General features: G+C 62.3%; 3 protein-coding genes across 9 annotated transcripts in view; all 3 read left to right on the top strand.

Moving 5' to 3' along the window:
- FBXO42 (F-box protein 42) overlaps positions 1–7,881 on the top strand; it is a 50,977-nt gene extending 43,096 nt beyond the window's left edge. For all 3 annotated transcript variants that reach the window (XM_080564179.1, XM_080564178.1, XM_080564180.1), the window contains 6 exons: positions 550–703; positions 1,726–1,836; positions 2,478–2,574; positions 3,666–3,722; positions 4,180–4,296; positions 4,465–7,881. In XM_080564179.1, the coding sequence (XP_080420305.1) occupies positions 550–703; positions 1,726–1,836; positions 2,478–2,574; positions 3,666–3,722; positions 4,180–4,296; positions 4,465–5,565 (1,637 nt within the window). In that variant the 3' untranslated portion in view covers positions 5,566–7,881. The remainder of the gene's footprint in view (positions 1–549; positions 704–1,725; positions 1,837–2,477; positions 2,575–3,665; positions 3,723–4,179; positions 4,297–4,464) is intronic.
- Positions 7,882–9,238: 1,357 nt separating this feature from the next.
- CPLANE2 (ciliogenesis and planar polarity effector complex subunit 2) lies at positions 9,239–11,324 on the top strand. Of its 2 annotated transcripts, XM_080564177.1 has the most exons (6): positions 9,239–9,341; positions 9,643–9,753; positions 10,291–10,443; positions 10,542–10,666; positions 10,768–10,904; positions 11,023–11,324. In XM_080564177.1, exons 2-6 carry the CDS (start codon positions 9,669–9,671, stop codon positions 11,240–11,242), a joined length of 720 nt encoding a protein of 239 aa, XP_080420303.1. In that variant the 5' UTR covers positions 9,239–9,341; positions 9,643–9,668; the 3' UTR covers positions 11,243–11,324. The 2 variants fall into 2 exon arrangements, with proteins under 2 accessions (XP_080420303.1, XP_080420302.1); XM_080564176.1 differs by lacking the exon at positions 9,239–9,341 and having other exon boundaries at positions 9,553–9,753.
- A 2,087-nt stretch (positions 11,325–13,411) lies between these two features.
- EPHA2 (EPH receptor A2) lies at positions 13,412–23,731 on the top strand. 4 transcript variants are annotated; one of them, XR_013941405.1, is made up of 18 exons: positions 13,412–13,599; positions 16,207–16,274; positions 16,712–17,372; positions 17,849–18,004; positions 18,108–18,440; positions 18,519–18,643; positions 18,727–18,886; positions 18,978–19,077; positions 19,160–19,215; positions 19,306–19,434; positions 19,528–19,710; positions 19,871–19,932; positions 20,081–20,290; positions 20,539–20,688; positions 20,775–20,968; positions 21,097–21,175; positions 22,432–22,587; positions 22,982–23,731. XR_013941405.1 is itself a non-coding variant. In XM_080564389.1 (17 exons), the coding sequence occupies exons 1-17, from the start codon at positions 13,527–13,529 to the stop codon at positions 23,085–23,087; spliced, it is 2,919 nt and encodes a 972-aa protein (XP_080420515.1). In that variant the 5' UTR covers positions 13,418–13,526; the 3' UTR covers positions 23,088–23,731. The 4 variants fall into 4 exon arrangements, 2 of the variants coding, with proteins under 2 accessions (XP_080420515.1, XP_080420514.1); XR_013941406.1 differs by lacking the exons at positions 21,097–21,175; positions 22,982–23,731 and adding an exon at positions 22,742–22,925 and having other exon boundaries at positions 13,416–13,599; positions 22,432–22,671; XM_080564389.1 differs by lacking the exon at positions 21,097–21,175 and having other exon boundaries at positions 13,418–13,599; positions 19,309–19,434.
- The last annotated feature ends 1,194 nt before the right edge of the window (positions 23,732–24,925 follow it).

Here is a 24,925-nt window from a genome sequence, read left to right as displayed (position 1 = left end):
TGGGTGAAAGTCCCTCGATAATTTTTGGAGGAGCGCTGCCTTGTGCGAACTCGGGGAGGGGCTGATAACTCCCGCGGCAAAGCGCTCTGGGTTTCGCTGTGCCGCTTTGAGAAAACGGGATTGGGTTTCTGCTGCCGCCTCGGAGCTCCCAAGCGATCTGCCACGAGCGGCGCCGGATGTGTTAGAATTAGTATTCATTCTCACTCCGTCCTTGGGGAAAAGTTAGTAGGTATTTGGAGGTAATTATTGCTTTTATTCAGTGCTAAAGCAATAATTTAAAGGGATATGTTAGAAAGCTAGTAATTTCCTGCCAGTGACTGACAGATGTTTTGCCATACATGAAATGTGCTTTCAGGCTCCTACTAATTACAATGACACAAATTGGCAGTAGTTTTCTTCCCAGGCTCCCAACTCTAATTTTGCCTTCTTTGCTGCTTTTTTTCAAAGGTGGAGCCTCCACGTCGTCTCACTTTGGTAAAATTCCTGAAGGGTTTGATGCCTGTGTTCGAGCGTGGCTTCCTAACCATCCCCTTTTCCGTCCCTGCCCAGGTTCGTACCCCTCTCCCAAGGCTGGCGCCACGCTGGTGGTCTACAAGGACCTGCTCGTGCTGTTCGGTGGGTGGACGCGGCCGAGCCCTTACCCTCTGCACCAGCCGGAGAGGTTCTTCGATGAAATCCACACGTACTCGCCCTCCAAAAACTGGTAAGAGAACCTCTGGATTCGAAGCACGGGCTTTGAGCCCTGGAAAAAGTGTCTGCAGCTGGAGAGCTGCCCGAGGTGTCTCCGCAGGCCCGCCGGGACTGGCTGGGAGGGACAGGGGAGCTGCGTGCGTTCGTGGGTGCCAAGGTGTGGCTGAGCCCGGCGTGTCCGCGAGGCTCCCTTTCAAACAAAAAGAAGGCAAGGCATCGCTGCTCGGGCCCGGAGACTCGCACGCACTGCTGTCTGACACCTCTTGGGTGGTGCTCGCTTCCGTGTTGCTCTGGACTTGGACCGAAAGCCTGCCAGCACCACCCCAGTGCTCTTTGGAACATCTTCGGGGCGGGCGGAAATCTGGGTGCAAATATTCCCAGCGCGTACCTCGTCTGGCTGTGAGATTGAGGTCTGCCTGAGGAAAGTAAGGGAGAAAGCCTTAGCTCCTGGAGGTTTCGCTTTTTGGTGGTGATCCGAAATTCAGGGGACAGGCGATAAAGCAGGTGTCTGTGTGCTGTTGTAGAAACCTTTCTGCCTCTGCAGCTCCAGCAGCGAGCGAGGAGGTGGCAGGAATTTTCCCTTCAAACAGCATCCAGCTGATTTTAGACCACGGTTTCTCACTGATGCTTGTGTGAGAAAGGAGCAAATGCTGTATCAAAGCAGCGAAGGTTCTTGCTCCTCTTTCATTGAGAACTTTTAATCATCAAAAGTGTCAATTACCCGATGCACTTCTGGGCAGTGTCGTTAGAACGCTGTAATTAAACTGCGTTGGAAATAATTCAGGGCAAACTTAATTGAAAGGGGCGATATTTCCAACTTGGCCTTGTGACTTTGTCATGTTTTAAAAATGTTGAGCACATTAGTATTTCTAATTAGTTTCGTTATTATTTGGATCTTTGTCGGTTTTCCCTGAGGTTTTCCTCTGTAATGCTTTCTCGAGGACTTTGCTGGCCCGTGGGATTTTTCATTTTGCCATTCATCCAGGACCATCCTTTCTGACCCGGTGCTGAATGTCTTCTTCCCTTTTCCCCCAGGTGGAACTGCATCGTGACCACCCATGGCCCCCCTCCCATGGCAGGACACTCCTCCTGTGTCATCGAAGACAAAATGATCGTCTTCGGAGGCTCACTGGGATCTCGGCAAATGTAAGCGTGGAGTGAAGGTGTCTGACGAGTTCTCCTGCGAGCAAGGAGTGTGTTGTGGTGGCCGTGGGAGAGCAGTTCAGAAAGAAACCTCCGAGGGGCTGGGCTGCGAGACCCCTTTTCAGCAGGATCCCTGTGCAGCAGTCAGCACCAGCAGCTCGGTGCGACTGCCCGGGCTGCAGATAAGCGTGCCGCCGTGGTTGTCTGTGCAGCGCAGCGTGACTCAGCGCTGCCAGCGCCTCTCAGAGCAGGGCCCTGAACTGGGGCAGCCGAGAGGAGGTGAGGCGTGTGGGAAGGTCACATGCGGGTGCAGATCCGTGCGTTGATCGGAGGAGTCTGAGATCATCCTGGCTGCTCACCCTGCCTGCCCTCGCGCACCGCTGGGCTGGTGCTCGCTGCCGGCCCGCTGCGGGCTCTGCCTGCTGGCTTGCTGCACCTTTCACCTCCCGGGGCAAATTCCCTCGAGGCACCAGCCTGCAGAAAACCGATTCTGTGATAAAACCTCAGCCCTGAATCAGCATTTTGAAGCCCCTGAGGGCCTGGTTGTGCCGTCAGGAACCAGGAACACTGCAGCCGGGTGCTTGTTTGGGACTTGAGCTGAGCGCTGTACCTGTGGCTCAGTGTTTCTTCTCTCATCCCCGCAGGAGCAACGACGTCTGGGTGCTGGATCTCGAGCAGTGGGCTTGGTCCAAGCCAAACATCTCTGGGCCCAGCCCTCACCCGCGAGGTGGCCAGTCTCAGGTGATGCTCTCCTTCACTGACTCAGCTCCACGGCAGCATGCACTGCCAAAGATAAACCAGACAGAAACCAGGCACAGCTGAATTTCCAGCTTCCAGGCAGCTCTCTGTGGGTCGTCTGAAAGCTAATGCCCAATTTCTGAGTTACCTTTGCAGTCTTTTGCCCGCCAGGCCCTTGTTTTCTCTAGCCAGCTGTTCTGTGAGATTGCACTTTTAATCTCCCTAACGCTCCGGTAGATACTGCGCTGTGTCTTACACATGACTCAGAACCGTAATGAGCATTTCTAGAAAACAAATTGCTGTTTTACCCATCAGAAGAGAAACAGCTACCGAGCCCCGTGGCGTTTAAGATCAATGAAGTGTTATCACATGGTGGTTTTGCTTGGGGCCCTTTTAATTGCTCCCGTCTCCTGATCCTTGGTTCAGGTGACTAAAGATTGTACCCGCTGAGTGCATGGGTCTGGTGGTGCCTGTTTTAGTGCCTGTTTTAGTGCCTGCCCAGGGCAGGGAGCTTGTGGGAGTCACCTGGCTCAACACAGGTGTCTGCCGCAGCTGGCAGCCCTGCCTCCCCTTCAGTCCCCAGGAGGACACTCAGGGGTGCCTAGTGCCTGACTGGCCTCAGCTGGATGGAAGCACCCCAAAGAAATCACGTCGTGTGTGAAAGGGGCTTTCCCTCCATCCAAAGAAAGGGAGAGGAGGGGACTAGTTACCCACCGTGAGCATCTAACGCACGTTGCTACGAGCCTGTGGCCTCCCAGATGGTCCTTTCACCCTTTTTCGGAAGAGGAGCACTGAGTCCTCTGCTGTTTGCTCAGGTTCAGGGACGGTAACTGCTCTCGTCTGTAAAAGGGACCGGCTTATGAGCCGTTTGGGACGAGGCAGTGGGGCGAACTCTGCATCCCGCTTTGCCGTGGGCCCAGCAAAACCGGCTTTCCATCCTGGCTCCACACCTCATCCCCAGGCGGACAAAATTCAGCAGCTTCTGTGCTGCTGAGAAGCCGTAACCCAGCTCTGCACTCAGAGGCCTTGCCGAGAGCACGAGGGACGGCTTCGCATCCTTCCCGGTCTGAAACGCTCTTCTTTGCCCTCCACAGATTGTAATCGACGACGAAACCATTTTAATCCTTGGTGGCTGTGGTGGTCCCAACGCAGTAAGTATCCTGCGGGGAGCAGGGGCACAAGCCGCACGCATCCTGCTGTACCTGTGAGCCCTGGGTGCTGGCTGGGGCAGCGGGGGGCTCTGCGCGTTACCTGGGTGGCAGTTTGTCCTGCGAACCTAGAACTCCCGGTGTAGACTTCCCAAAGAAGTTGCTACTTCTGCTGGAGCTGCCTTTCCTTCACAAAAAGCACCCCGGGAGTTACCAGAGCAGCCCGCCGAGGTTAACTGGAAGAATTGTCCCTGATTTTGTACTGGGACGGCAGACGTGGATGAAGGGACTTGTCCATGGCCACAGTGGGGTGTAGTCACCCCTGGGTGCTCAGATCCCGGTCAGCTCACCGTGCCTCTGTCTGCAGCAGCGAGGCAGCTGCACAGCACCGTTTCTGCCCCCGACGGGATGATCCTGGCAGCAAGCTGCTCTCCTGCATCTGTCACGCTTTTCTTCCCAGCTGTTCAAAGACGCCTGGCTGCTGCACATGCACGCGAACCCCTGGACGTGGCAGCCGCTCAAGGTGGAGAACGAAGACCACGGAGCCCCGGAGCTGTGGTGCCATCCTGCCTGCCGGGTGAGTCTGGCTTGGGACAGAGGCAGCGGGGTCTCTGGTCCGACTTACCCCCTGTAGGCCATTTGCCCAGGATGCCCCAAACCCCTTCCTTTTTGCCCCAGTTCCCTCCCCGGAGCCCCAGGGGCCACCCTGCAGTTGTAACCCGTTACCTCCTCTCCCCTGCTCCAGGTGGGACAGTGCGTCGTGGTCTTCAGCCAGGCTCCCAGCGGGAGAGCCCCGCTCAGCCCCAGCTTGAACTCTCGCCCCTCTCCCATCAGCGCCACGCCGCCCGCCCTGGTGCCCGAAACGCGGGAGTACCGCTCCCAGTCTCCCGTCAGGAACACGGACGAGGTTCCCTGCGTGAACGGCCGCTGGGGCACCCTGCGGCCCAGAGCGCAGCGGCAGACGCCCTCGGGATCGCGGGAGGGCAGCCTCTCCCCGGCCAGAGGCGACAGCTCGCCCGTGCTCAACGGGGGGAGCTTATCGCCTGGAGCCGCTGCGGCCGGCGGCGCCTCCTTGAACAGCCCCGTGCAGGTCGTGTCGCCCAGCACGCCCGGAGCCGCTGAAGGCTGTGAGCTGAAAGCCGGGCTCGCCCTGGCGCCGAGGCGGGGGTCGCTGCCGGAGCAGAGAGACCTGCGCTTGGGGTCCATCGACTTGAGCTGGGAGCAGAAACCGGCTTCCGTCGTCTGCCAGACGGACGGTGCGGACAGCAGGACGCTCGGCGCCAGCGCGAGGAACCCCCCCGAGCAGACCAACGGCATCCACACGCCGCCCCACGTCACCGGCTCCCTGCCGGGGGCTGTCTCGCCCGGCGCGCTCCGCAGGAGCCTGGAGGCCGTCAAAGCCCTGTCCTCCAAAGGCGCCTCGGCTTCTGCCGCCCTGAGCCCCCCCCTCGTGGCTTCGCCGGGGTCCCCAGGCAGCCAGGGCGCGGGTGCCGAGGCGCGGCCGGGCCCTACCCAAGGCGAGGGCCATTCCCTGCCGCCCATCGCCCGCCGCCTGGGCCACCATCCTCCGCAGTCCCTCAACGTGGGGAAGCCTTTGTACCAGAGCATGAACTGCAAGCCCATGCAGATGTACGTGCTGGACATTAAAGATACCAAGGAGAAGGGACGAGTCAAATGGAAAGTGTTCAGTAGCAGCTCCGTGGTGGGGCCGCCCGAGACCAGCCTGCACACGGTGGTGCAGGGCAGAGGGGAGCTGATCATATTTGGCGGCCTCATGGACAAGAAACAGAACGTGAAGTACTATCCCAAAACAAATGCCTTGTACTTTGTGCGAGCAAAGAGATAATGTGGCCCGAGCTGTGCACCACCACCACCTCCCCTCCCTCCCCGGGGCTCTCCCTCTTCCTTCAAAGTCTGTCGCGCAGGCATTCAAACTGTGAATTAGGGCACAACAAACCAATAAAGTCCAAGCAAACCTCCAGTGCTGCCCGCCCGTTCCCAGTAAGACCCCAGTTAAGCGAATCGTGTTTACAAGCAGGGAGGGAGCTCCCTGCCCGTAGGATCCACGTTGCTGTGCTCACGCAGGAGCTCTCTGCTGTGACCTAGGCCAAGGATTTGGGCTGAGCAGGCAGGAAGCCTGCCATCCCGTAGCCTCTTGAGTTTTTTTTTTGTTTGTTTGTTTGTTTTTCTTCTCCAGGGGTTTGAGAGGCCTCGTATCTCTGAAACTCTGTGGAACACGAGTAGCGGTGGTTTTGTAAGAACCGGCTCAATACCTGCAGACAGGAGGCTGTTAGCTCGTGTGCACTGGTTGTTCCCATGCTTCAAGTATGGCTCTGTGAGGAACGTAACAGCAATACCTGAACAGAAACCTTCCAGCACTGCAAGTTGTGACCTTTGCTCCGAACAAACACGATGCCTTTTTTGCCTCTCACCCCTTTGGCCTGACAGTCTCATTCCTGTCCTCCGTGCAGGATCGTAAGAAGGAAGAAAGGACAGTTTTGCGTTGAGATGCCAAAAATAAAAAATAAAACAATAATTGAGGATCGGATGGGCAGGACTTGCTTTCGCAGCCCTCGCCTCCTTGCCTGGCAGCCTCGGTGCCGGATCTGTGGCGCTGCGCGTTCCCGGCAGGCTGAGCCGAGCTGCCGGCGCAGCGAGTACGTGTTTGGGAGCGCTCGAAGCAGCGGCGCGAGGCGGCTGCTGTCCCTCCGCGCGCCTCGGCGGAGATGGAGCGTCCCTGCTCTGCCCCGGCTCGGTGCCGCGCTCTGAGGACGTGCTGAAACCGGGTCCGAATCTCAGAAATTTGGGGTGGGGAGGTGGTTCCTGCAAGATCCCGACCCGATTTCACCGTCTGACATCTCTGGCTGCTGCGTGGGGGGTTCAGCGTCGTTCTGGATCCCACACAGCAGAAAACAGTTTGCTCCAAAAATCACGTTGCGCCACCAAACCAGGGATTTGGCTGCCCAGGCCCTTGTAGGCTCGGAGATTCCATGTCCGTGAACGGCCCAAACACGTACACAGCTTCTCTGCGCTCGCTGAAAGCAGCACCTCATAGCCTGGGAACGCTTTTTTTTCCAGCCAAAACGATGAATATCGGTAAACTTGAGCATGTGAGCGGCAGGGTGGGCCGGCATTAGCCTTGATAGCAGTAACAAAATCATCTTTGCATGTGCCTCCTTCCGCAAAGATTAAAACAAAGAAAAATCCGAATGGATTGAACCTGTGTGTCCGTCTGGGACAAACTTCCTTCCTTCCTTCCTTTCCAGCTCGAGATTGGGGGGGGGGGTGAAATGGGCAGATTCCGCTCAGTTTTGGTCAACAGCGCGCGCCCAGGACCGGCAGCCGCTGGCGTCTCTCACCCAGCGCCTGAAATAGCTGAAAAGTAGGAAACTCTCCCCAAACCGCAGCCCGGCCCGCCGGCAGTGCCATGACGTGGTCCCCGTCCTTCTCCGTCCCCACCGAGCTTTGCTGGCTTTGGCTCGTCGGAGCCGCGTCCCCGGGAGGGGTCAGGGCTGGATGCCTTCTACCCAAATCCCCCCCGCCCCGCTAAAAGGGGGCCCGGGGAGCCCCGCGAGCCACTCGGGGCTGGGGCAGGGCCCGGGGGGAGGGCGATGCCTCGTGCGCGCCGTTTGGTGACAGACCTCTGCTGAAATCCTCCCCGCGCCTCGGGAGCGCCCGCCGCGACGTCCGGCGCGTCCCCCTCCTGCCCGCATGTCCTGGCATCGCCCCCGGAGCGAAACGAAGCAGGAATTTGGGGCCGCTGGCGGTGGGCGCGGCTGTGAGCTCGGGGCGTCCCCACGAGAGGCCGTCGGTCCTCGTGCCGCCTGCGCCCTGCGTCCTCCACCAGCCCCAAATCCCCCTCAACCGGCCCCAAAACCGCCCTCCCCTCCCTGCACGTCGCAGGAAGGCATGTTCTTGCGATAAAGTCCTCGGAAACGATAAATTCCTCGGAAACGGCCCCGTTTTCCCCGGCGGCGCTGGTGCTGTGAGGTCCCCCCGCCATTCAGGTCCCCCCGGCGCTGGAGGCTCGGCCGCGCATAGGGACGCGAAGTGATTTCGGTGATATTTAAATCTGTGTACATTTATTATTTTTTTTTCTTATGTTTTCCCCCTTCCTGGATGAATTTTTAGCGGTTTAACAAATAAAAACTGAAGAAACGGACGGCTGCCGCCTGTGCTTGGGGGTGTGCGGGTGGACGCGCCGCGGAGGGATGCGCCCGATGTCCTCCCTGAGGGTTTGGGGTGAAAAGAGCAGCTTTTGGGGCTCCTGGTTGGCAGCAAGGCAGGGCTGGGGGCACACAGCTCCCGTGGGGGGGGTGCTTAGCCACCGGGGCACCCCTTGGGCCCTGCTGCCTGTGGGGCTGCCGTGCCCCATTACCCGCAGCTTCGGGGTGTCCCGCAGCCTGTGGGGTGGGGACCCCATAGCCAACGGGGTTGGGGCGTCCCACGGCCTGCAGGGCTGCGCTGCCGCAACGTGGAGGGCTGGGGGCCCCATAGGGCTGCGCCCCCCAACCTACAGCCCTGGGGTCTCCTGGAGCCCGTGGGGCAGTGCCCTCATAACCCATAGCTCTGGGGTCCTTATAGCCTATAGGGCTGCGCCCCCATAACCCATAGCTCTGGGGTCCTTATAGCCTATAGGGCTGTGCCCCCGTAACCCATAGCTCTGGGGTTCCTATAGCCTATAGGGCTGTGCCCCCATAACCCATAGCTCTGGGGTTCCTATAGCCTATAGGGCTGTGCCCCCATAACCCATAGCTCTGGGGTCCTTATAGCCTATAGGGCTGTGCCCCCGTAACCCATAGCTCTGGGGTTCCTATAGCCTATAGGGCTGTGCCCCCATAACCCATAGCTCTGGGGTTCCTATAGCCTATAGGGCTGTGCCCCCATAACCCATAGCTCTGGGGTCCTTATAGCCTATAGGGCTGTGCCCCCATAACCCATAGCTCTGGGGTTCCTATAGCCTATAGGGCTGCGCCCCCATAACCCATAGCTCTGGGGTTCCTATAGCCGATAGGGCTGCGCCCCCATAACCCATAGCTCTGGGGTCCTTATAGCCTATAGGGCTGTGCCCCCATAACCCATAGCTCTGGGGTTCCTATAGCCGATAGGGCTGCGCCCCCAACCTACAGCTCTGGGGTCTCCTGGAGCCTGTGGGGCTGTGCCCTCATAACCCATAGCTCTGTGCTTCCTACAGCCTACAGGGCTGTGTCCGTATAACCCGCAGCTCTGGGATTCCAGTATCCCACAGGGCTGTGCCCCTATAACACATAGGTCTGGGCTTCCTATAGCCTATAGGGCAGTGCCCCTATAACCCATAGCTCTGGGATTCCTGTATCCCACAGGGCTTTGTCTCCATAACCCATAGCTCTGGGCATCCTACACCCCACAGGGCTGTGCCCCTATAACCCGTAGCTCTGGCCTTCCCATAGCCTATAGGGCAGTGCCCCTACAGCCCATAGCCCCGGGGCTCCTGTGCCCCTACACCCCACCCCCACAGGACCGCCCCTCCCCCAGCCCTGGGCTCCCCCGCGCCCCCTGCGCATGCGTTGCGGCCGGTAAGGGGCGGGGCCGAGCCGTGACCCCGCCCCCGTGTGACGTCATCCGAGGCTGCAGCGGCCGCAGGTGAGGGCGGGGACACCGCGCCTTAAAGGGGCCGCGGCGGGGCCGGGGGGGGCACGGGGACACCGGGGGGGGGACACGGGGGGGGGGGGGGGGGGGAGGGCGGGGACCCGGGGACGGACACGGGGGCTTGGGGGGGACCCGTGGGGGGGCGCAGGGCTCATGGAGGAGGGAACAGAGCATGGGGGGGGCGGGGACCCCGGCGGGGGGCAGGATCCCACGGGGGGAGGGGCTGAGACTTGGGGGGGGGGACACGGGGTGCGCGGGGAACCCCACGGCTCGGGGCCCCCCCTGTGCCCCCCAGGCCTGGGCCCCGTCCCCGTGCCCGCCATGGTGGAGCCGGGCTGGCTGCTGACCCCCGCGGGCCGCCCCTACCTGGCCTCCATCCTGCACAAGAACCAGCGCAGGGTCTTTGGTGAGCCCCCCCCCGGTACCCTCACACCACCCCCAGTACCCCCACACCATGCCCTGTACTGCCACACCACCCCCAGTACCCCGACACCACCCCCAGTACCCCGACACCACCCCCAGTACCCCCACACCTCTCCCAGTACCCCCACACCACCCCTGGTACCCCCACACCATGCCTGGTACCCCCACACCACCCCCAGTACCCCCACACCACCCCCGGTACCCCCACACCATGCCCAGTAAGCCCACACCATGCCTGGTACCCCCCCACCACCCCCAGTACCCCCACACCTCCCCCAGTACCCCCACACCACCCCCGATACCCCCACACCACCCCCGATACCCCCCCACCATGCCCAGTACCCCCCCACCACCCCCGGTACCCCCCCACTATGCCCAGTACCCCCACACCTCCCCCAGTACTCCCACACCTCCCCCAGTACCCCCACACCTCCCCCAGTACCCCCCCACCATGCCCAGTACCCCCCCACCACCCCCGGTACCCCCCCACCGGGCTGACCCCCCCCCGCGGTGCCCCCAGGCCTGCTGGAGCGCCCCACGCTGCCGCCCGCGCTGGCCGTGCCCACGGCGCGCTACAAGCTCTTCGTGGCCGGCAAGAGCGGCGTGGGCAAGACCGCGCTGGTGGCCGCCCTGGCCGGGACCCCCGCGCCCACCGCCCACCGCGAGACCATGGGTACGGCGGGGCCGCGGGGCCGGGGGCTCTCGCAGGGGGGCTCTCGGGGTCCCCCCCCCCCAGCAACCCCTGGGGACTCGCCCGGCCTCGCCCCGCAGGCATCGAGGCCAGCACCGTGTTCTGGCCGGCCAAGCCACGCGGCGCCGAGCGCCCGGTCATGTTCCAGCTGCAGCTCTGGGACTGCGGGGAGAGCGCCCTGAGGAAGTTCGACCACGTCCTGCCCGTGAGCGCGCAGCGGGGGACGCGCGGGGGGCGCGGGCCGGGGCCCCGCGGGGGCGCAGACCCGGGTGCGTGATGTGTGTCCCCCCCCCCCGCCGCCCCCAGGCCTGCAAGGAGGAGGCGGACGCCGTCCTCTTCCTCTTCTCCTTCACCGACCGCGCGTCCTTCGAGGAGCTGCCGGCGCGGCTGGCGCGGGTGGTGGCCCCCGGCGAGGACCTGCTGCGGGTGGTGGTGGGCACCAAGTATCCTTCGGGGGGGGGGGGGGGGCAAAGGGGGGGGGGGTGAGATCGGGCGCTTCGTCGCCCCCACGGGATTTTCGGGGTGCCGGTTTTGGGCCGTCGACCTTGACCCCGCGCCCAGGTTCGACCTGGCCGCCCACGCCGACGTGACGGAGGAGGACCTGGCGGCCTTCGAGGGCACCTGGGGGCTGCCGGTGCTGCGGGCGGGGGGCGCCGGGGGGGGCCGGGAGGGGCTGGCGCGGGTGGCCCCCCTGCTCGACGCCCTGGTGGGGCGGCTCTGGGAACGCGACCGGATCGCTGCCGGCGTCGCCCCCGAGGGGCAGGAGCCCCCCCCGACCTGAACCCCGCTTTGCTGGGGGGGGGAGCCCCTCACTGCGGCGCCTGCCCCCCCCCCCCCAGCATTAAACAGCGATGCTTTTCCAACCCGCGCGGTCCCCTGGTGGTGTTTTTGGGGGGAAGGGGAGGGGTCCCCGGGTTTTGGAGTCGGTGGGGTGGGGAGGTGGGGGTTCGGGGGGGTTCGGGGGGGGTGGTCGCTGGTGTGGCGGGTGCTGGCACCGGGGGGGGTGAGTGGGGGTGGGGGGTGATGGGGATGGGGGTGGTGGGATTTGGGGTGCTCCAGGCCGCTAAGGGGTTGGGGCTCTGGGGGATGCTGCCGCTGGGGGTGGGGGTGCTGGGGGTCGGGGTGATGAGGATGGGGGTGCTGGGTTTTGGGGGGTTGGGGTGCTGCGGGACAATGGGGCTGGGGGTGCTGCTGCCGCAGCGTGCTGGGGGGTGCTGGGGGCTGCAGGCGGGGGGGCACAGACCCCCCCCGCAGGGAAGGACCCCCTCGCATCACCCCCGGCCCCCCACATTCCCCCACCGCTTCCCAGCACCCCAAATCCCGGGGGGGCCAAACCCTTGGCACAATTTTGGGGCCCCAAAGCGGGGGAGGGGGGGGGGCTCAGGGACCCCCCGGCCACTTCAGCTCCCTGCCAAACCCCCCCCCCGGGCCCTGCAGAAAACCGCCCTCAGTTTTAGCCCAGAAAAGCCCCATTTCAGGCCCAGCCGAGGGTGCAGGAAAGGAGGAGCGGCGCCCCCGGCCCCCCCCCCCAACCCCCCCCCGACCCGGGGCGCGGTGCGGGGCGGGCCGGGGTCAGCGGGGGGCCGGGGCGCGGCCGGGGGGGGAGCGGCGGGGCCGGCACAGCCGGTGGAGCCGGCAGCGCCGCGGAGAAAGTGCAGGGCCCGGCCCGGCGCCCCGGGGACCGGCGGGACCGGGGGGACCCCCCCCGGTGGGCAGCGGGGGGGGGGCACCGGAGGGTGGGGTCCGGGGGGGGGCGACCCCCTCGGTGCCTCTTTGGGGGGGGGGGGATGGACAGAGGGACAGGAGGGGGGCAGGGGGATGGACGGACAGAGGGACGTGGGGATGGATGGACGGATGGACAGACAGACGTGGGGATGGATGGGTGGATGGACGGACGGACGGACAGATGGACACGGGGATGGATGGGTGGACAAAGGGACGGGCGGACAGATGGACACGGGGAGGGACGGACGGAGGGTCGGAGGGAGGGATGGACGGGCAGACGGACGTGGGGATGGATGGATGGATGGACAGACGGACGGACGGACAAAGGGACGGACAAAGGGACGGGTGGACAGATGGACACGGGGAGGGACGGGCAGCCGGACGGACAGCCGGACGTGGGGCCGGCTGAACGGGCAGCTGAGGGACGGACGGATGGGGGGGGGTGGACGGACGGACGGACAGGCGGATGGACAAGGGGGGATGGACAGAGGGACGGGCGGACGGGAGGGGGTGGCGGGGCGGACGGACGGACGGACGGACAGGTGGAGGGAGGGGCAGGCGTGGGGCCACCGGAGGGGTGCGGAGATGGACAGACGGACGGAAGGGCGGGGGGGCGGGAGGCCGGACGCAGGGGCGGACACACGGACAGACGGACAGACGGACGGACGGAGGAGCCCCCCCCCCCCCCCCCCCCCGCCCGTCCGGCTCCGGAGCCCCCCCGCCGCCAGCTCTGGGGGCGGGGCCAGCCGCGAGGCCACGCCCCGTTCCGCCATTGGCTGCCGCCCCCCTCTCTTCCCACGCCGCTTCATGAATGAAAGGGGGGGGGGAGGGGGCCGGGGGCCGCTTTAACCCCTTGGGTGCCGGGGCCAGAGCTGATGGGTGGGGGGGGCGCAGCTCCCAGAGCCAAACGTGGGGACCGCGGGGCTGGGGCCCGGGCCGAGGGGATGCAGAAATTTGGGGGGAGGGACTGGGGGGTGGGTGGGGACAAGAGGGGCTGGATGCGGCCGCAAAGCGGGGACCCCCCCTTGCACCCCAACACATGATCCACGCCAGACGAGGCGCAAAACCACTGGTCCGGAACCAAAGCTGTGGGGGGAACTGGGAGGGACTGGGAGGGCCAACCGGGGTGCTGGGGGCTCCCCCTGCCCCCCCCCGGGCCGAGTCCCCCCCGTTCCCTGCCGGGCCGCGCCGGAGGGGCGCTGTCCCTTTAAGAGGGCAGCCGCGCGCGTTCCCGCGGGCGGGGCCGGGTGACGTCAGCGGGGCATGAATGAACAGGAGCGGGGCGCTCCCGCGGGGCTGGCGCGGAGCTGGGGCGCCCCGGGCACCCCGCGACCTCTGCTATGGCCGCGGCCCCCCCGGCAGCCTTCATCCTCCTCGCCCTCCTCCTCCTCGCCCCCGCCGCCCCCAAGGAAGGTGAGCGCGGCCCCGTGCCCCGATTTTATTTTTTTTTGTTATTTTTTTTGGGGGGGTGTGGGGGGGTCTCGGGTCTGGGGGGGCTGCGGAGAGGCTCCGCACCCCCCCCCCGCACCCCTGGGTGCTCGCAGGGTGCTGGGGGTCGGGGATCGGGGACATCGCGGCTTTTGGGGGAAGTTGGGCAACTTTTGGGTTCGGCGCAAGGAGCTGGAGAGTGGTTGGGGGACTGGGGGGGGGGGGGGGGAGGAAAAAGTTCCAAAAAAAGCGGGTTTGGGGTTTTTTTTGTTGGGGGGCTGAGCCCTAGGGGAGCACCGGGGGCTGGGAGAGACCTGGCGGAGAAGGTCGGGAGCGCTTCTTTTTAGGGAGAAAAAAGGCCGTAAAGGGCAAAACGCTGCCGCTATCAGGGGGCTTGGGGTCGCTCCTTGCCCGCGGCCAGGCTGAACCCCCCCCCCCCCCCCCCCCCCCCAAAAAAAAAAAAGTGAAGCTGGAGCCGGTGGGCGAAAAGAGGGGGCCCCCTCCCCCCCTTGCGACCCCCTTAAAATAACGGGGCGGAGTGGAGGCAGAAGTTAGCCAAAAGTTGAAAAATCCAGCCCCCAAAACCCCCAAATTCAAACGAAAAAACAACAACAACAAAAAAACCTTAAAGGAAGGTTCCCCGGGCAGGATCCGGCCGCGGAGCTGGAGAACAATGTCAGGAAAACCCGAAAAGTGCTGGGAAAAACAAGCTGCGCCCTGGCCCCCACCTTGCACCCCCCCCTGCCGAGCTCCCCGGGGTGGTTTGGGATCAGTTCGGGGGGTTTGGGGCAAATTGGGGTGGGGGAAGCGAAGGTTGGGTTTCTTTTCCTGGGGGAGCTGCAAACTCTCGGAGAGCAAAGGGCGAAAGAATCCGGCCCCGACCGCAGCGAATGCAAATAACCGGGAGGTTGGGGGGTGTCTGGGGAAGGGAAATCGAGGGGAAACGGGAAAATGGGGAAGAAAACCCCAAGCGCCCCTCCAGCCGGCGCCGGGGAGGGGGTTCAGGGCATCCGCAAGCAGGTTCCTGGGGGCTCGGAGGGGTAAGGAGCGATTTGGGGCAAAACCAGGTAAAAGACGGCAAAGTTTGGTGGCAGCTGGGAGCCAGGGGGCGATCGGTTGTGAAGTGTCGGGTCTGGGGGGCAGGAAGGGGGGAGAGGAGGGTCTTGGGGCCGAATCCTGCGCCGCGGTTGGGGTCAGTGCCTGTGGGTTGGGGGTTTGGGGACACGGAGTGGGGGCGAGGGGGGAACGGGGACGGGGCCGCACATGGGGGTCGCGGTGACGATGATGATGATGAAGGTGGCCTTGGCCATGCAGGAGCCTGGGGGCTGCGGTGACAGCGGCGGTGCGGGGCTGGGGGGGGCAGCGGGGCAGCCGAGGGCGCTGGCAGCGGGCGCACCCCGGCTGCGCCCCTTGACTCAGCCGCAGGTCCCTGCCCTGAGTCACTGCTTGGGGAGGGGGGGGTGTCACGGGGGGGACCCCACAGACTCCCCCCCTGCCGTGTTTCCGCTTTCAGGGGGAAATTCCAGCCGCAGGAAAGCCGGGAGGTGCCCGGCATCCTTCCTGGCTGGCGGTGGGGGGACGGGGCTGGACGTGTCACAAGTTCCCCGTTCTCAGCACCTGCCCCGTAAAGCTGGGGCGAGGGGTGGGGGGGAGGCACCGGGGGGCACATCCCCAAAGCCCCCCGCCTCCCCCAGGGCCGTGTCGGGCACGAAGCCGGGCGCATTCCTTGGGGCTGATTCATGGCGCTTCCGCCCCGGCCGCGGCCTCCTCTTCCTCCCCCGGCCCCGGTGCTGGATCCGGCCACCGCCCTCGGCGTGCCGGGGCTCGCCGCTTCCCCCAGCCCCGTGTCCTGCCCAGCCCCGAGGGGACACCTGGGGACACGGGGTGGTGGCGTGGGGGGGTCCCATGGACAGCTGGGGGGCCCCGAGCTCACCCAGGGTCCCAGGGGCTTTTGGGGGCATCCGTGGGTCCAAGGTGCATCTGGGTGGGTTGGTGGCACCTGTGGGTCCTGGGGACTTCCTTGGGGTATGTGCACGGGTCCTGGTGGGCTTCTGTGGGTCCTGGGGGCCTCTGTGTGTCTCTGGAGCACCCCCAGGTCCCTGAGACATCCATGGGCCCCAGACGCATCCGGGTTTATTGGTGGCACCCATGTGTCTCAGGGATATGTATATGTGGGTTCTGGGGACACCTGTGGGTGCCAGGGACAGATATGTTGGGTGCTAGGGGCTTTATGGGTGTGCTGGTGGCATCTGCAGGTTCTGGTGACATCTGTGGGTCCTGGGGGGCATCTGGATTTGTTAGTGGCATCTGTGGGTCCTGGTGGGCACCCATGGGTCCAAGGGACGTCTGTGGAGCCTGAGCACCTCCATGGGTCCCAAGGATATATAGCACGGGTCTGGGGACACCCATTGATCCAAGAGGCAGGTGACATCTGTGGTTCCTGGGGGTCATCCGTGGGTCCTGAAGGCATCCATGGGCCCTGGGTCTGTGTTTCCCAAGGGCATCTGAGAGCGCTGGGGCCATCTGTGGGTCCTGGTGGCATCTCCCTGGCGTCCTGCTCACCCTACTAACGGCCCTCTCCTCTCCCCACAGTCGTCCTGCTGGACTTTGCCAAGGCCCAGGGGGAGCTGGGCTGGCTCACCCAGCCCTACGGCAAAGGGGTGAGCACCCGGCGAGGGGCGACGCTGCAGATGGGGACGGGGGCAGCCTTGGGGACGGGGACCTCCATCGGGATGCAAGCAAGCAGGCGTGCATCCATGGGGACCGGGGGGCTCTCCATGGGGACAGGGATGGAGGTGGGACTACCCATGGGGACAGATCAGCCATGGGGATGAGAATGAGGGGCATCCATGGGGATGGGAGCATCCATGGGGATGGGGGCATCCATGGGGGTGGGGATGGAGATGGGACTATCCATGGGGATGGGGAGCATCCACGGGGACATATCAGCCATGGGGATGGAGAATGAGGGGCATCCGTGGGGATGAGGACAAGGGCATCCCTGAGGACCAGGGGCATCGTACCCCCTGCCTCAGTTTCCCCCCGAGGGGGCATGGCGACAGCAGCACCAAGGACCCCGTTTCTCTCTGCGGCGCAGTGGGACCTGCTGCAGAACATGATGAACGACTCGCAGATCTACATGTACCTGGTGTGCAACGTGCTGGAGGGTGAGCAGGAGAACTGGCTGCGCACCAACTGGATCTACCGCAGCGAGGCCCAGCGCGTCTTCATCGAGCTCAAGTTCACCGTCCGCGACTGCAACAGCTTCCCCAGCGGCGGCGGCTCCTGCAAGGAGACCTTCAACCTCTACTACGCCGAGTCCGACGTTGACTACGGCACCAACTTCCAGAAGCGGCAGTTCAAGAAGATCGACACCATCGCCCCGGACGAGATCACAGTGCAGGACGACTTCACCAACCGCAACGTCAAGCTTAACGTGGAGGTGCGCTCGGTGGGGCCGCTGCGGAAGAAAGGCTTCTACCTGGCTTTCCAGGACCTGGGCGCCTGTGTGGCTCTGCTCTCGGTCCGCATCTACTACAAGACGTGCCCGGCCGTGCTGCGGGGCATGGCCCACTTCCCCGAGACGGTGGCGGGCGCCGACTCGCAGACCCTGGCGGAGGTGCGGGGCTCCTGCGTGGAGGACGCGGTGGCCGACGAGGCGCCAACGCTGCACTGCAACGCGGACGGGGAGTGGCTGGTGCCCATCGGGCAGTGCCAGTGCCGGGCCGGCTACGAGGCCGTGGGTGACCAGTGCCAAGGTGAGGACGTGGGGGCATCTGTGGTAGTGGTGGGGACGCTGGGGATGGAAAGGTGGCATGGGGCTGGGGGCGCCCCGTCTTGGTGCGTGCCGTGCAAGCCATCCCTCCCTCTCAGGGGCACCCTTGGGCACCTTCATTTCTCTTGGGGCACAATAGCGGCACCCTTGGGCATCCCCAACACCCCTGGGGGCACCCTTGGAGCATCCTCAAGGCCCTTGGAGCATCACTGGTGCACCAAGCGTGTCAGGTGGAGAGGGGTGGGTTGGGGGGGGCATTCCCAAAAGTGGAGGCATGGGTTGATAGTGGGTGTCCACCCCCTCCCACGGTGGATAACAATAAGGTGAAACACCCCCAAACCCCCCAGCTGACGTGCTCTGAGGGTGACGCGTGCCCAGGAGCTGGTGAGGATGCTCAGGTTGGAGACAGGGACCCGGCCGCTGACCTTCCTGTTTTGTGTGTGTGTGTGCCCCCCCCAGCTTGTCCCCCCGGCACCTTCAAGGCCGAGGTGTCCCCCAGCGGCTGCCAGCCCTGCCCCGCACACACGCTGCCGGCCCCGACCGCCGCTGCCGCCTGCCCCTGCGAGGACGGGCACTTCCGCGCCCCCACCGACCCGGCCGCCGCGCCGTGCACCCGTGAGTGGCATTTTGGGGACAGGGGGGTGGGTCGTGGGGTGCGGGGGGCACCTCCGTGCCCTGACTCCACACACACCGCCACCGCTTCGCTCCGTGTCCACAGGTCCTCCTTCGCCCCCGGGCAGCGTCACGGCCACGGGGCTGGGGGCCGCCGTGCAGCTGCGCTGGTCCCCCCCCACCGACACGGGCGGCCGGCAGGACGTCACCTACAGTGTCACCTGCGAGCAGTGCTGGCCCGAGAGCGGCGAGTGCCGGCCCTGCGACGGGGGCATCCGCTACTCGCAGCCCCCCCGGGGGCTGGCGGGGACAGGAGTGACGGTCACCGACCTGGAGCCCCACGTCAACTACACCTTCACCGTCGAAGCGCGCAACGGCGTCTCGTCCTTCAGCGCCCACCGCAGCGTGGCCACTGCCAGCATCAGCGTCAACCAGACAGGTAAGGGCCACCGGTGTCCCCGCCACCACCGCCGTGGAGGTGCCACCGCCTCCCGTGACACCCCTGTCCCCACGGCAGAGCCACCACGGGTGACGTCGGTGAGCCTGGACGGGCGGACGGCCACCAGCCTGGTCCTCTCCTGGACGGTGCCGCTGCGGCAGCAGAGCCGGGTCTGGAAGTACGAAGTCACCTACAGCAAGAAGGTGCCACCAGCGGCGTGCCATCCTCATCCCACCTCGTGTCCTTCCCCAAACCCCTCGCCCTCACCGTGTCCCCGTTTCCCCAGGTGGACGAGAACAGCTACTCGGTGCTGCGCTGCGAGGGCGCCTCCGTCACCATCCCCAAGCTGTCCCCTGCCACCGCCTACGTGGTGCGGGTCCAGGCGCTCACCCAGGACGGCCACGGCACCTTCAGCCCCGAGCACGAGTTCGAGACGTTGCCCGAGGGTGAGGAGTGGGTTTTTTTGGGGTGGGTTTTCGGTGGTTTGTTAGTTTTGGGGGTGCTATGGGGTGCGCATGGCTCCAACTGTCCCTGCAGGAGCCGAGTCCATGGCATCTGCTGCCGTCATCAGTGGCTCCGTCACCGGCGTCCTCTTTGTCCTCCTTCTCCTGGCTGCTCTCATCTACGTCCTCCGGAGGTAAGGAGAGATTAAAAAAAAAAAATCCAAATTTTTTCCCCCACTGAGGTGAGTTTTGGGACAAAACGCTGCTTTTCTGCAGGAGGAGGAGCTCGCGGTCACGCCAGTCCCCTGAGGACGTCTACTTCTCCAAGTCCGGTGAGCACCGGGGTGGTGGGCTTGGGGCGGGGGCTTGGTGGTGGGACGGTGGGGACAGGTCGGGGGTGACACGGCTGCTGCCCCCCTTAGCAGACCAGCTGAAGCCCCTCAAGACCTACGTGGACCCGCACACCTATGAAGACCCCAACCAAGCCATGCTCAAGTTCACCACCGAGATCTCCCCATCCTCCATCACCCGCCAGAAGGTCATCGGCGCTGGTAGGTCCCCACCGGGCTCTGTCCCCTGCCTGTCCCCGAGCCGGGGAGGGGCGGAAGGGGACAGGTTTTGAACCTCCCCCTTCCTCCGGGCAGGTGAATTTGGGGAGGTCTACAAGGGCACCCTGAAACGCGGCAAGAAGGAGGTGCCGGTGGCCATCAAGACCCTGAAGGTGGGCTACACGGAGAAGCAGCGGGTGGACTTCCTGAGCGAAGCCAGCATCATGGGCCAGTTCTGCCACCACAACATCATCCGCCTCGAGGGGGTCGTCTCCAAGTGTGAGTCCCCCCCTCCAAATAAATCCCACCACTTCCCTGCAAAAAAAAAAAAAAAAGCTTGCTAGGCCTGCCAAAAAGCGCTGCTCTCACATGCACCCCCACGTGCTTGGAGTCATGGGGTTTTGAGGTTTTCTGACCCGTTTTGGCTCTCTTTCTGCAGACAAACCCTTCATGATCATCACAGAGTACATGGAAAACGGCGCGCTGGACAAATTCCTGCGGGTAGGTGATGCGTGCGGGAATCCAATCGCCCCGGGGTGGGATTAGCAGGGCTTCAGCCCCAAAATCCACCACGGGAGACGGGTCCCGGCCCCAACCATGTCTCTGTAGGGGCAAGAGGAGGATTTGGGGTCGGTTTCTCCTCTTTCAGGACAAGGACGGGGAGTTCTGTGTGATCCAGCTGGTGGGCATGCTGCGGGGCATCGCGGCCGGCATGAAGTACCTGGCCAACATGAACTACGTGCACCGGGACCTGGCCGCGCGCAACATCCTGGTCAACAGCAACCTGGTCTGCAAGGTGTCCGACTTCGGGCTCTCCAGGGTGCTGGAGGACGACCCCGAAGCCACCTACACCACCAGCGTGAGTGCCACCGAGGGATTTGGGGGGGCTGGATGGCTATTTATTTATTTTATTTTTTGGAGCAGTTTTGCATTCTTGCCTTCCCTTCTGCACCTTGGCATCGTTGCGTTTTAGCGTCCTTTTTTTCCCACCACAATTTTTGCATTGTTTCTTGCTTTTTTGACATCCTCAATTTTTTTTTTTTTTTTTTTCCTCCCCTCGTTCCTCCTCTTCTTGGCACCTGGGCAATTTTGGTGGTGGTGGCACAGGGGGGGAAGATCCCGATCCGCTGGACAGCACCCGAGGCCATCTCCTACCGCAAGTTCACCTCCGCAAGCGACGTCTGGAGCTACGGCATCGTCATGTGGGAGGTGATGTCCTACGGCGAGCGCCCGTACTGGGAGCTCTCCAACCACGAGGTGAGCGCAGGTATCCCTCTGGCCCCCGTTCTTGGTGGCGACCTTGCTTTTTTGGGGCGTGCCCCTCGAGCCGTGCGCCGTTGCAGGTGATGAAGGCCATCAATGAGGGCTTCCGCCTGCCCGCCCCGCTGGACTGCCCCTCCGCCGTCTACCAGCTGATGATGCAGTGCTGGCAGCAGGAGCGCAGCCGGCGCCCCAAGTTTGCCGACGTCGTCAGCATCCTCGACAAGCTCATCCGCGCCCCCGAGTCACTCAAGACGCTGGCGGACTTCGACCCACGGTGAGCTGCGGGGAGGGGCAGGAGAGAGGGGAAAATAGGGAGGGGAGGGCAGTTTGCAGGTGGTGCGGGCTTGCATGCGCTTTTGCATCCCCGCGTTTCTGCCTTTTCGCTGTTTTGTGTTCTTGCAGGCTTCTTCCGCATCTTTGCGATGTTTTTGCAGCATTGCACTCTTTGTGCTGTTCTGCATCCGTGCCTTGCTTTCTGCAGGTTTGCGTCCTTGCACGCTTCTTTTGCATCTTTGCATTTTTACGCTGTTCTTGTAGCTTTGCACTCTTGCATACTCTTTCACGTCTGTGCTTTGTTTTTTGCAGCTTTGCATTCTTGCATGCTTCTTTTGCATCTCTGTGTTGTCTTCGTAGTGTTGCACTCCTGCAGGCTCTTTTGCATCTTTGCATTTGCGCCTTGCTTATTGCAATTTTGCATTCTTGCATGCTTCTTTTGCGTCTTTGCATTTTTTGCACTGGTTTTGCGTTCTTGCACACTCTTTTGCATCCGTGCAGTTTAAGATTGGTTTTTGCAGTTCTGTATTCTTGCATTGCTTTTGCAGCTTTCCATTCTTGCCTTTTTGGCATCTTTGCATCTGTGCAATTTTAAATTGGATTTTGCATCTTTGCATTCTTGCATTGCTTTTTGAATCTTTGCATTCTTCTGCTTTTTCTTTGCATCCTTGCCTTTTGCATTGCTTTATGTAGTTTTCTGTTCCTGTCTTCTTTTTTTGCATCTTTACAGTCTTGCATTGCTTTTATATTCACCTTTTGCATTTTTTTGCATCCTTGCCTTCTGTATATCTGCATTTTTAGCCTTTTTTTTTACATTTGCAATTTTTGCGTTTTTGTTTCTTGCTTTTAATGTTCTTGCCTTATTGTTTTGCATTTCCACTTTTTCTGTTACTCTTTGCATCCTCACGTTTATGCGTTCTTTTTCACGTCTTGGCACCTGGGAAACTTTGCATTGCATTTTGCTTTTTTTATATATATATATTTTCCCATAATTTGCTTTATACTTCTGCATTGTAGCTCTACCTTTTTTTTTTTACAGTTGGGCTTTTGCCTTACCGTTGGCATCTTTGCACTGTCACTTCTAAATTTCGCATCTCAGCATCTTTACCTTTTGCCATGGTGCTCGCATGCGTGCGTTGTTTTTGAGTTTTTGGGTTTTTTTGCTGCTTACCATTTTTGCGTTGCTTTCTGTAACTTTGCACCTTTCCACTGTTTTCTGCATTACTTTTTTTCCACATCCTTCCATTTCTTTGCATGACTTCTTTTCAACCTGTGCCCTCCTGCATTGTTTTTGCATCCTTCCGTTCCCACATCCTTTATTTTTTTTTTCAGCCTTCCTTTTTTTTTTTTTTTACATGCTTTTCTTTATCTTTGCACGACTCTTCATCCTTGCATTCCTGCACCATGGGTCTGCCCCCCCCCTGCCCTGCACGTCACACCATCTCCTCGGCCCCCTCCCCGCAGGGTCTCCATCCGCCTGCCCAGCACCAGCGGCTCCGAGGGCGTCCCCTTTCGCTCGGTGCCCGAGTGGCTTGAGTCCATCAAGATGCACCAGTACGCCGAGCACTTCATGGCTGCGGGCTACAGCACCATCGAGAAGGTGCTGCAGATGACCAGCGAGTGAGTCCTGGGGCCCCGCAAAACGGGGGATGCTCGGGGCTGGGTTTGGCCCCCGGGGATGCTCGGGGCTGGCTCCGTTCTGGGGTCAGGCAGGGGGGGATGCTCGGGGCTGGATCTGCCCCCGGGGGATGCTCGGGGCTGGATCTGCCCCCAGGGGATGCTCGGGGCTGGATCTGGTGCTGGGTGAAGTCTGGGTCTGGCTTTGCCCCCGGGGGATGCTTGGGGCTGGATCCACCCTGGGGCTGTTTAGGGCAGGATCCACCCCCCCCAGCATCCCCACCACGCTCGGGATCGGACCACCCCCAAGCACCCTTCCAGGCCAGACCTTTTTGGGGCTGTTCTCACCCCAAAACCCCTCCCTCATTCCGTAACGCCCCCCCTTCCCTCCCCGCAGCGACATCAAGAAGATCGGCGTGCGCCTGCCCGGCCACCAGAAGCGCATCGCCTACAGCCTGCTGGGGCTGCAGGAGCAGCTCTGCGCCGGGGGCATCCCCATCTGACCCCCACGTACCCCAGCGTGCAAAATGAAGACCCCCCCAGCCTACACCCCCCCCCCGCCGCTTTATTTATTATTTTTATTATTTTTAAGGTTTTTATTATTGTTAATAATAATATTAATATTATTTCCCACGGGGGATGTTGCCACTTGGGCATCGCCATCCCCAGGACAAAACGGGTGCGAAACCCCACCAAAATTAAATTTCAAGCCTGCACTTGGTTGGGGGGGCGGCCTTATTAGGGGGGAGTTTCCTCTTTTTTTTTCTGCATTTCAAGGAGAAAAAAAAAATAGGGCTGAGCCAGGTGCTTCTGGATGCTTTGTGGATGGCTTGGCCCTAAACTCTCAATTTTTGCTTTTTTTTCCCCTATTTATTCCTCTCCCGACGCTGGGTTGGGTTTTTTCCACCTTAATGCTGATAAGCAGTGTTACCTCTTTTATTTTTTGTTTTTTTTTAACGTAATTTATTATATTTTTGTATATTTATTGAGGAAAAATCAAAGAGGTTTCAGATTTGGGGAAGATAATAGGGGAGAGAAAAAAAAGGGGGGCAGGTTTGGGGTATTTTTCCCCCCCTTTTTAATGGATTTTATGGGATTTTCATGACAGTGAGTTTGATTTGAATAAAACTTTTGTGCTCTTTTTCTACAACTGTGTCATCGGGCAGCTGCCAGCAGCGATTTGGGTTTGGGAGGTAGAGCTGGGGGGGGGGGGAACCTTTAATTTTTGGTTTTTAAGGAGGCTTTAAGATTTTTAAGCATTTTGCAAGCGTTTGCATGCATTTCCCAGCTGGGGCCTCCTTTCTCCCAACCCCTTGAGGAATTTGGGATTTTTATTTTGCTAAGCACGAGCGGGGCCGGCTGCCCGGTGCCTGCAAATAACCGGGTAGGGAAAAAAAGCCGGAAAAAGCAATTCTTATTTTTTTCCCCCAAAACCACAAGGGGAAGGGGGGGACGACGCCGTGTGGTTGCGGGATGGTTGCAAAAGCATCCGTCGGGTGCTTTTTTTTTTTTTTACCCCTTTTTACTTTCTGCTTGGCGCTGCGCCCTGCAGCGAGCCGCCCCGCCCGGCGGGTGCCCGGGTGCCGCCGTGCCTCGGTTTCCCCTCCCCGCGCGAAGTTTCGGTGAAACTCCCGATCCCCGCGGGGGTGACGCATGGGGAGCTGGGCGGGGGCTTCCCTGGGGGTGCTGCGGGTCCCCACCCCACTGAGCCCCCCCCGGGCGCTGGGCTCCGTCACCCCGCGGTGTCCTCGCCCCCCTGAGCACCTCCCGCGGGCGCTACGGGTGCTGCGGGCCCCCTGCCCCACGGAGCATCCTTCCCCGTGCTGTGTTCCCAGCACCCTGCTGAGCACCCTCCGTGGGTGCTGTGGTCCCCTCCTGCCCTTGGCCCCCTCACCCCCCTGAGACCCATCCCCGGGGGCTGGGGGCACAGGGACACCCTGAGCGCCACCCGTGGGTGCTGTGGTTCCCTCTACGTGGTCTCCTCGCCCCACTGAGCGCCACCCATGGGTGCTGTGATTGTCGGGGTCCCCATGCCCTGCTCAGCACCTTTCCCGAGGGCTGTGGGTGCTGCGTTCCCGTCACCCTAGGGTGCCCTCAACCCACTGAGCACCCTCCCTGGGTGCTGCGGTCCCATCACCCTAAGGTGTCCTCACCCCGCTGAGCACCACCCAGGGGTGCTGTGCCCCCCATACCCGCTCAGCACCTTTCCCAAGCGATGTGGGTGCTGTGGTGCCGTCACCCCTGGGTGTCCTCAACCCCCTGAGCACCCTCCACGGGTGCTGCCTCTTCCCCGCCCCACCCAGCACCTCCGGCCCCCGCACCCCCCGGGGCTGCCTGCACC

This window comes from Anser brachyrhynchus (assembly GCF_964034855.1).
Source record: "Anser brachyrhynchus genome assembly, chromosome: 21".
NCBI lineage: Eukaryota > Metazoa > Chordata > Aves > Anseriformes > Anatidae > Anser > Anser brachyrhynchus.
This window is presented reverse-complemented; position numbering and strand designations above follow the sequence as displayed.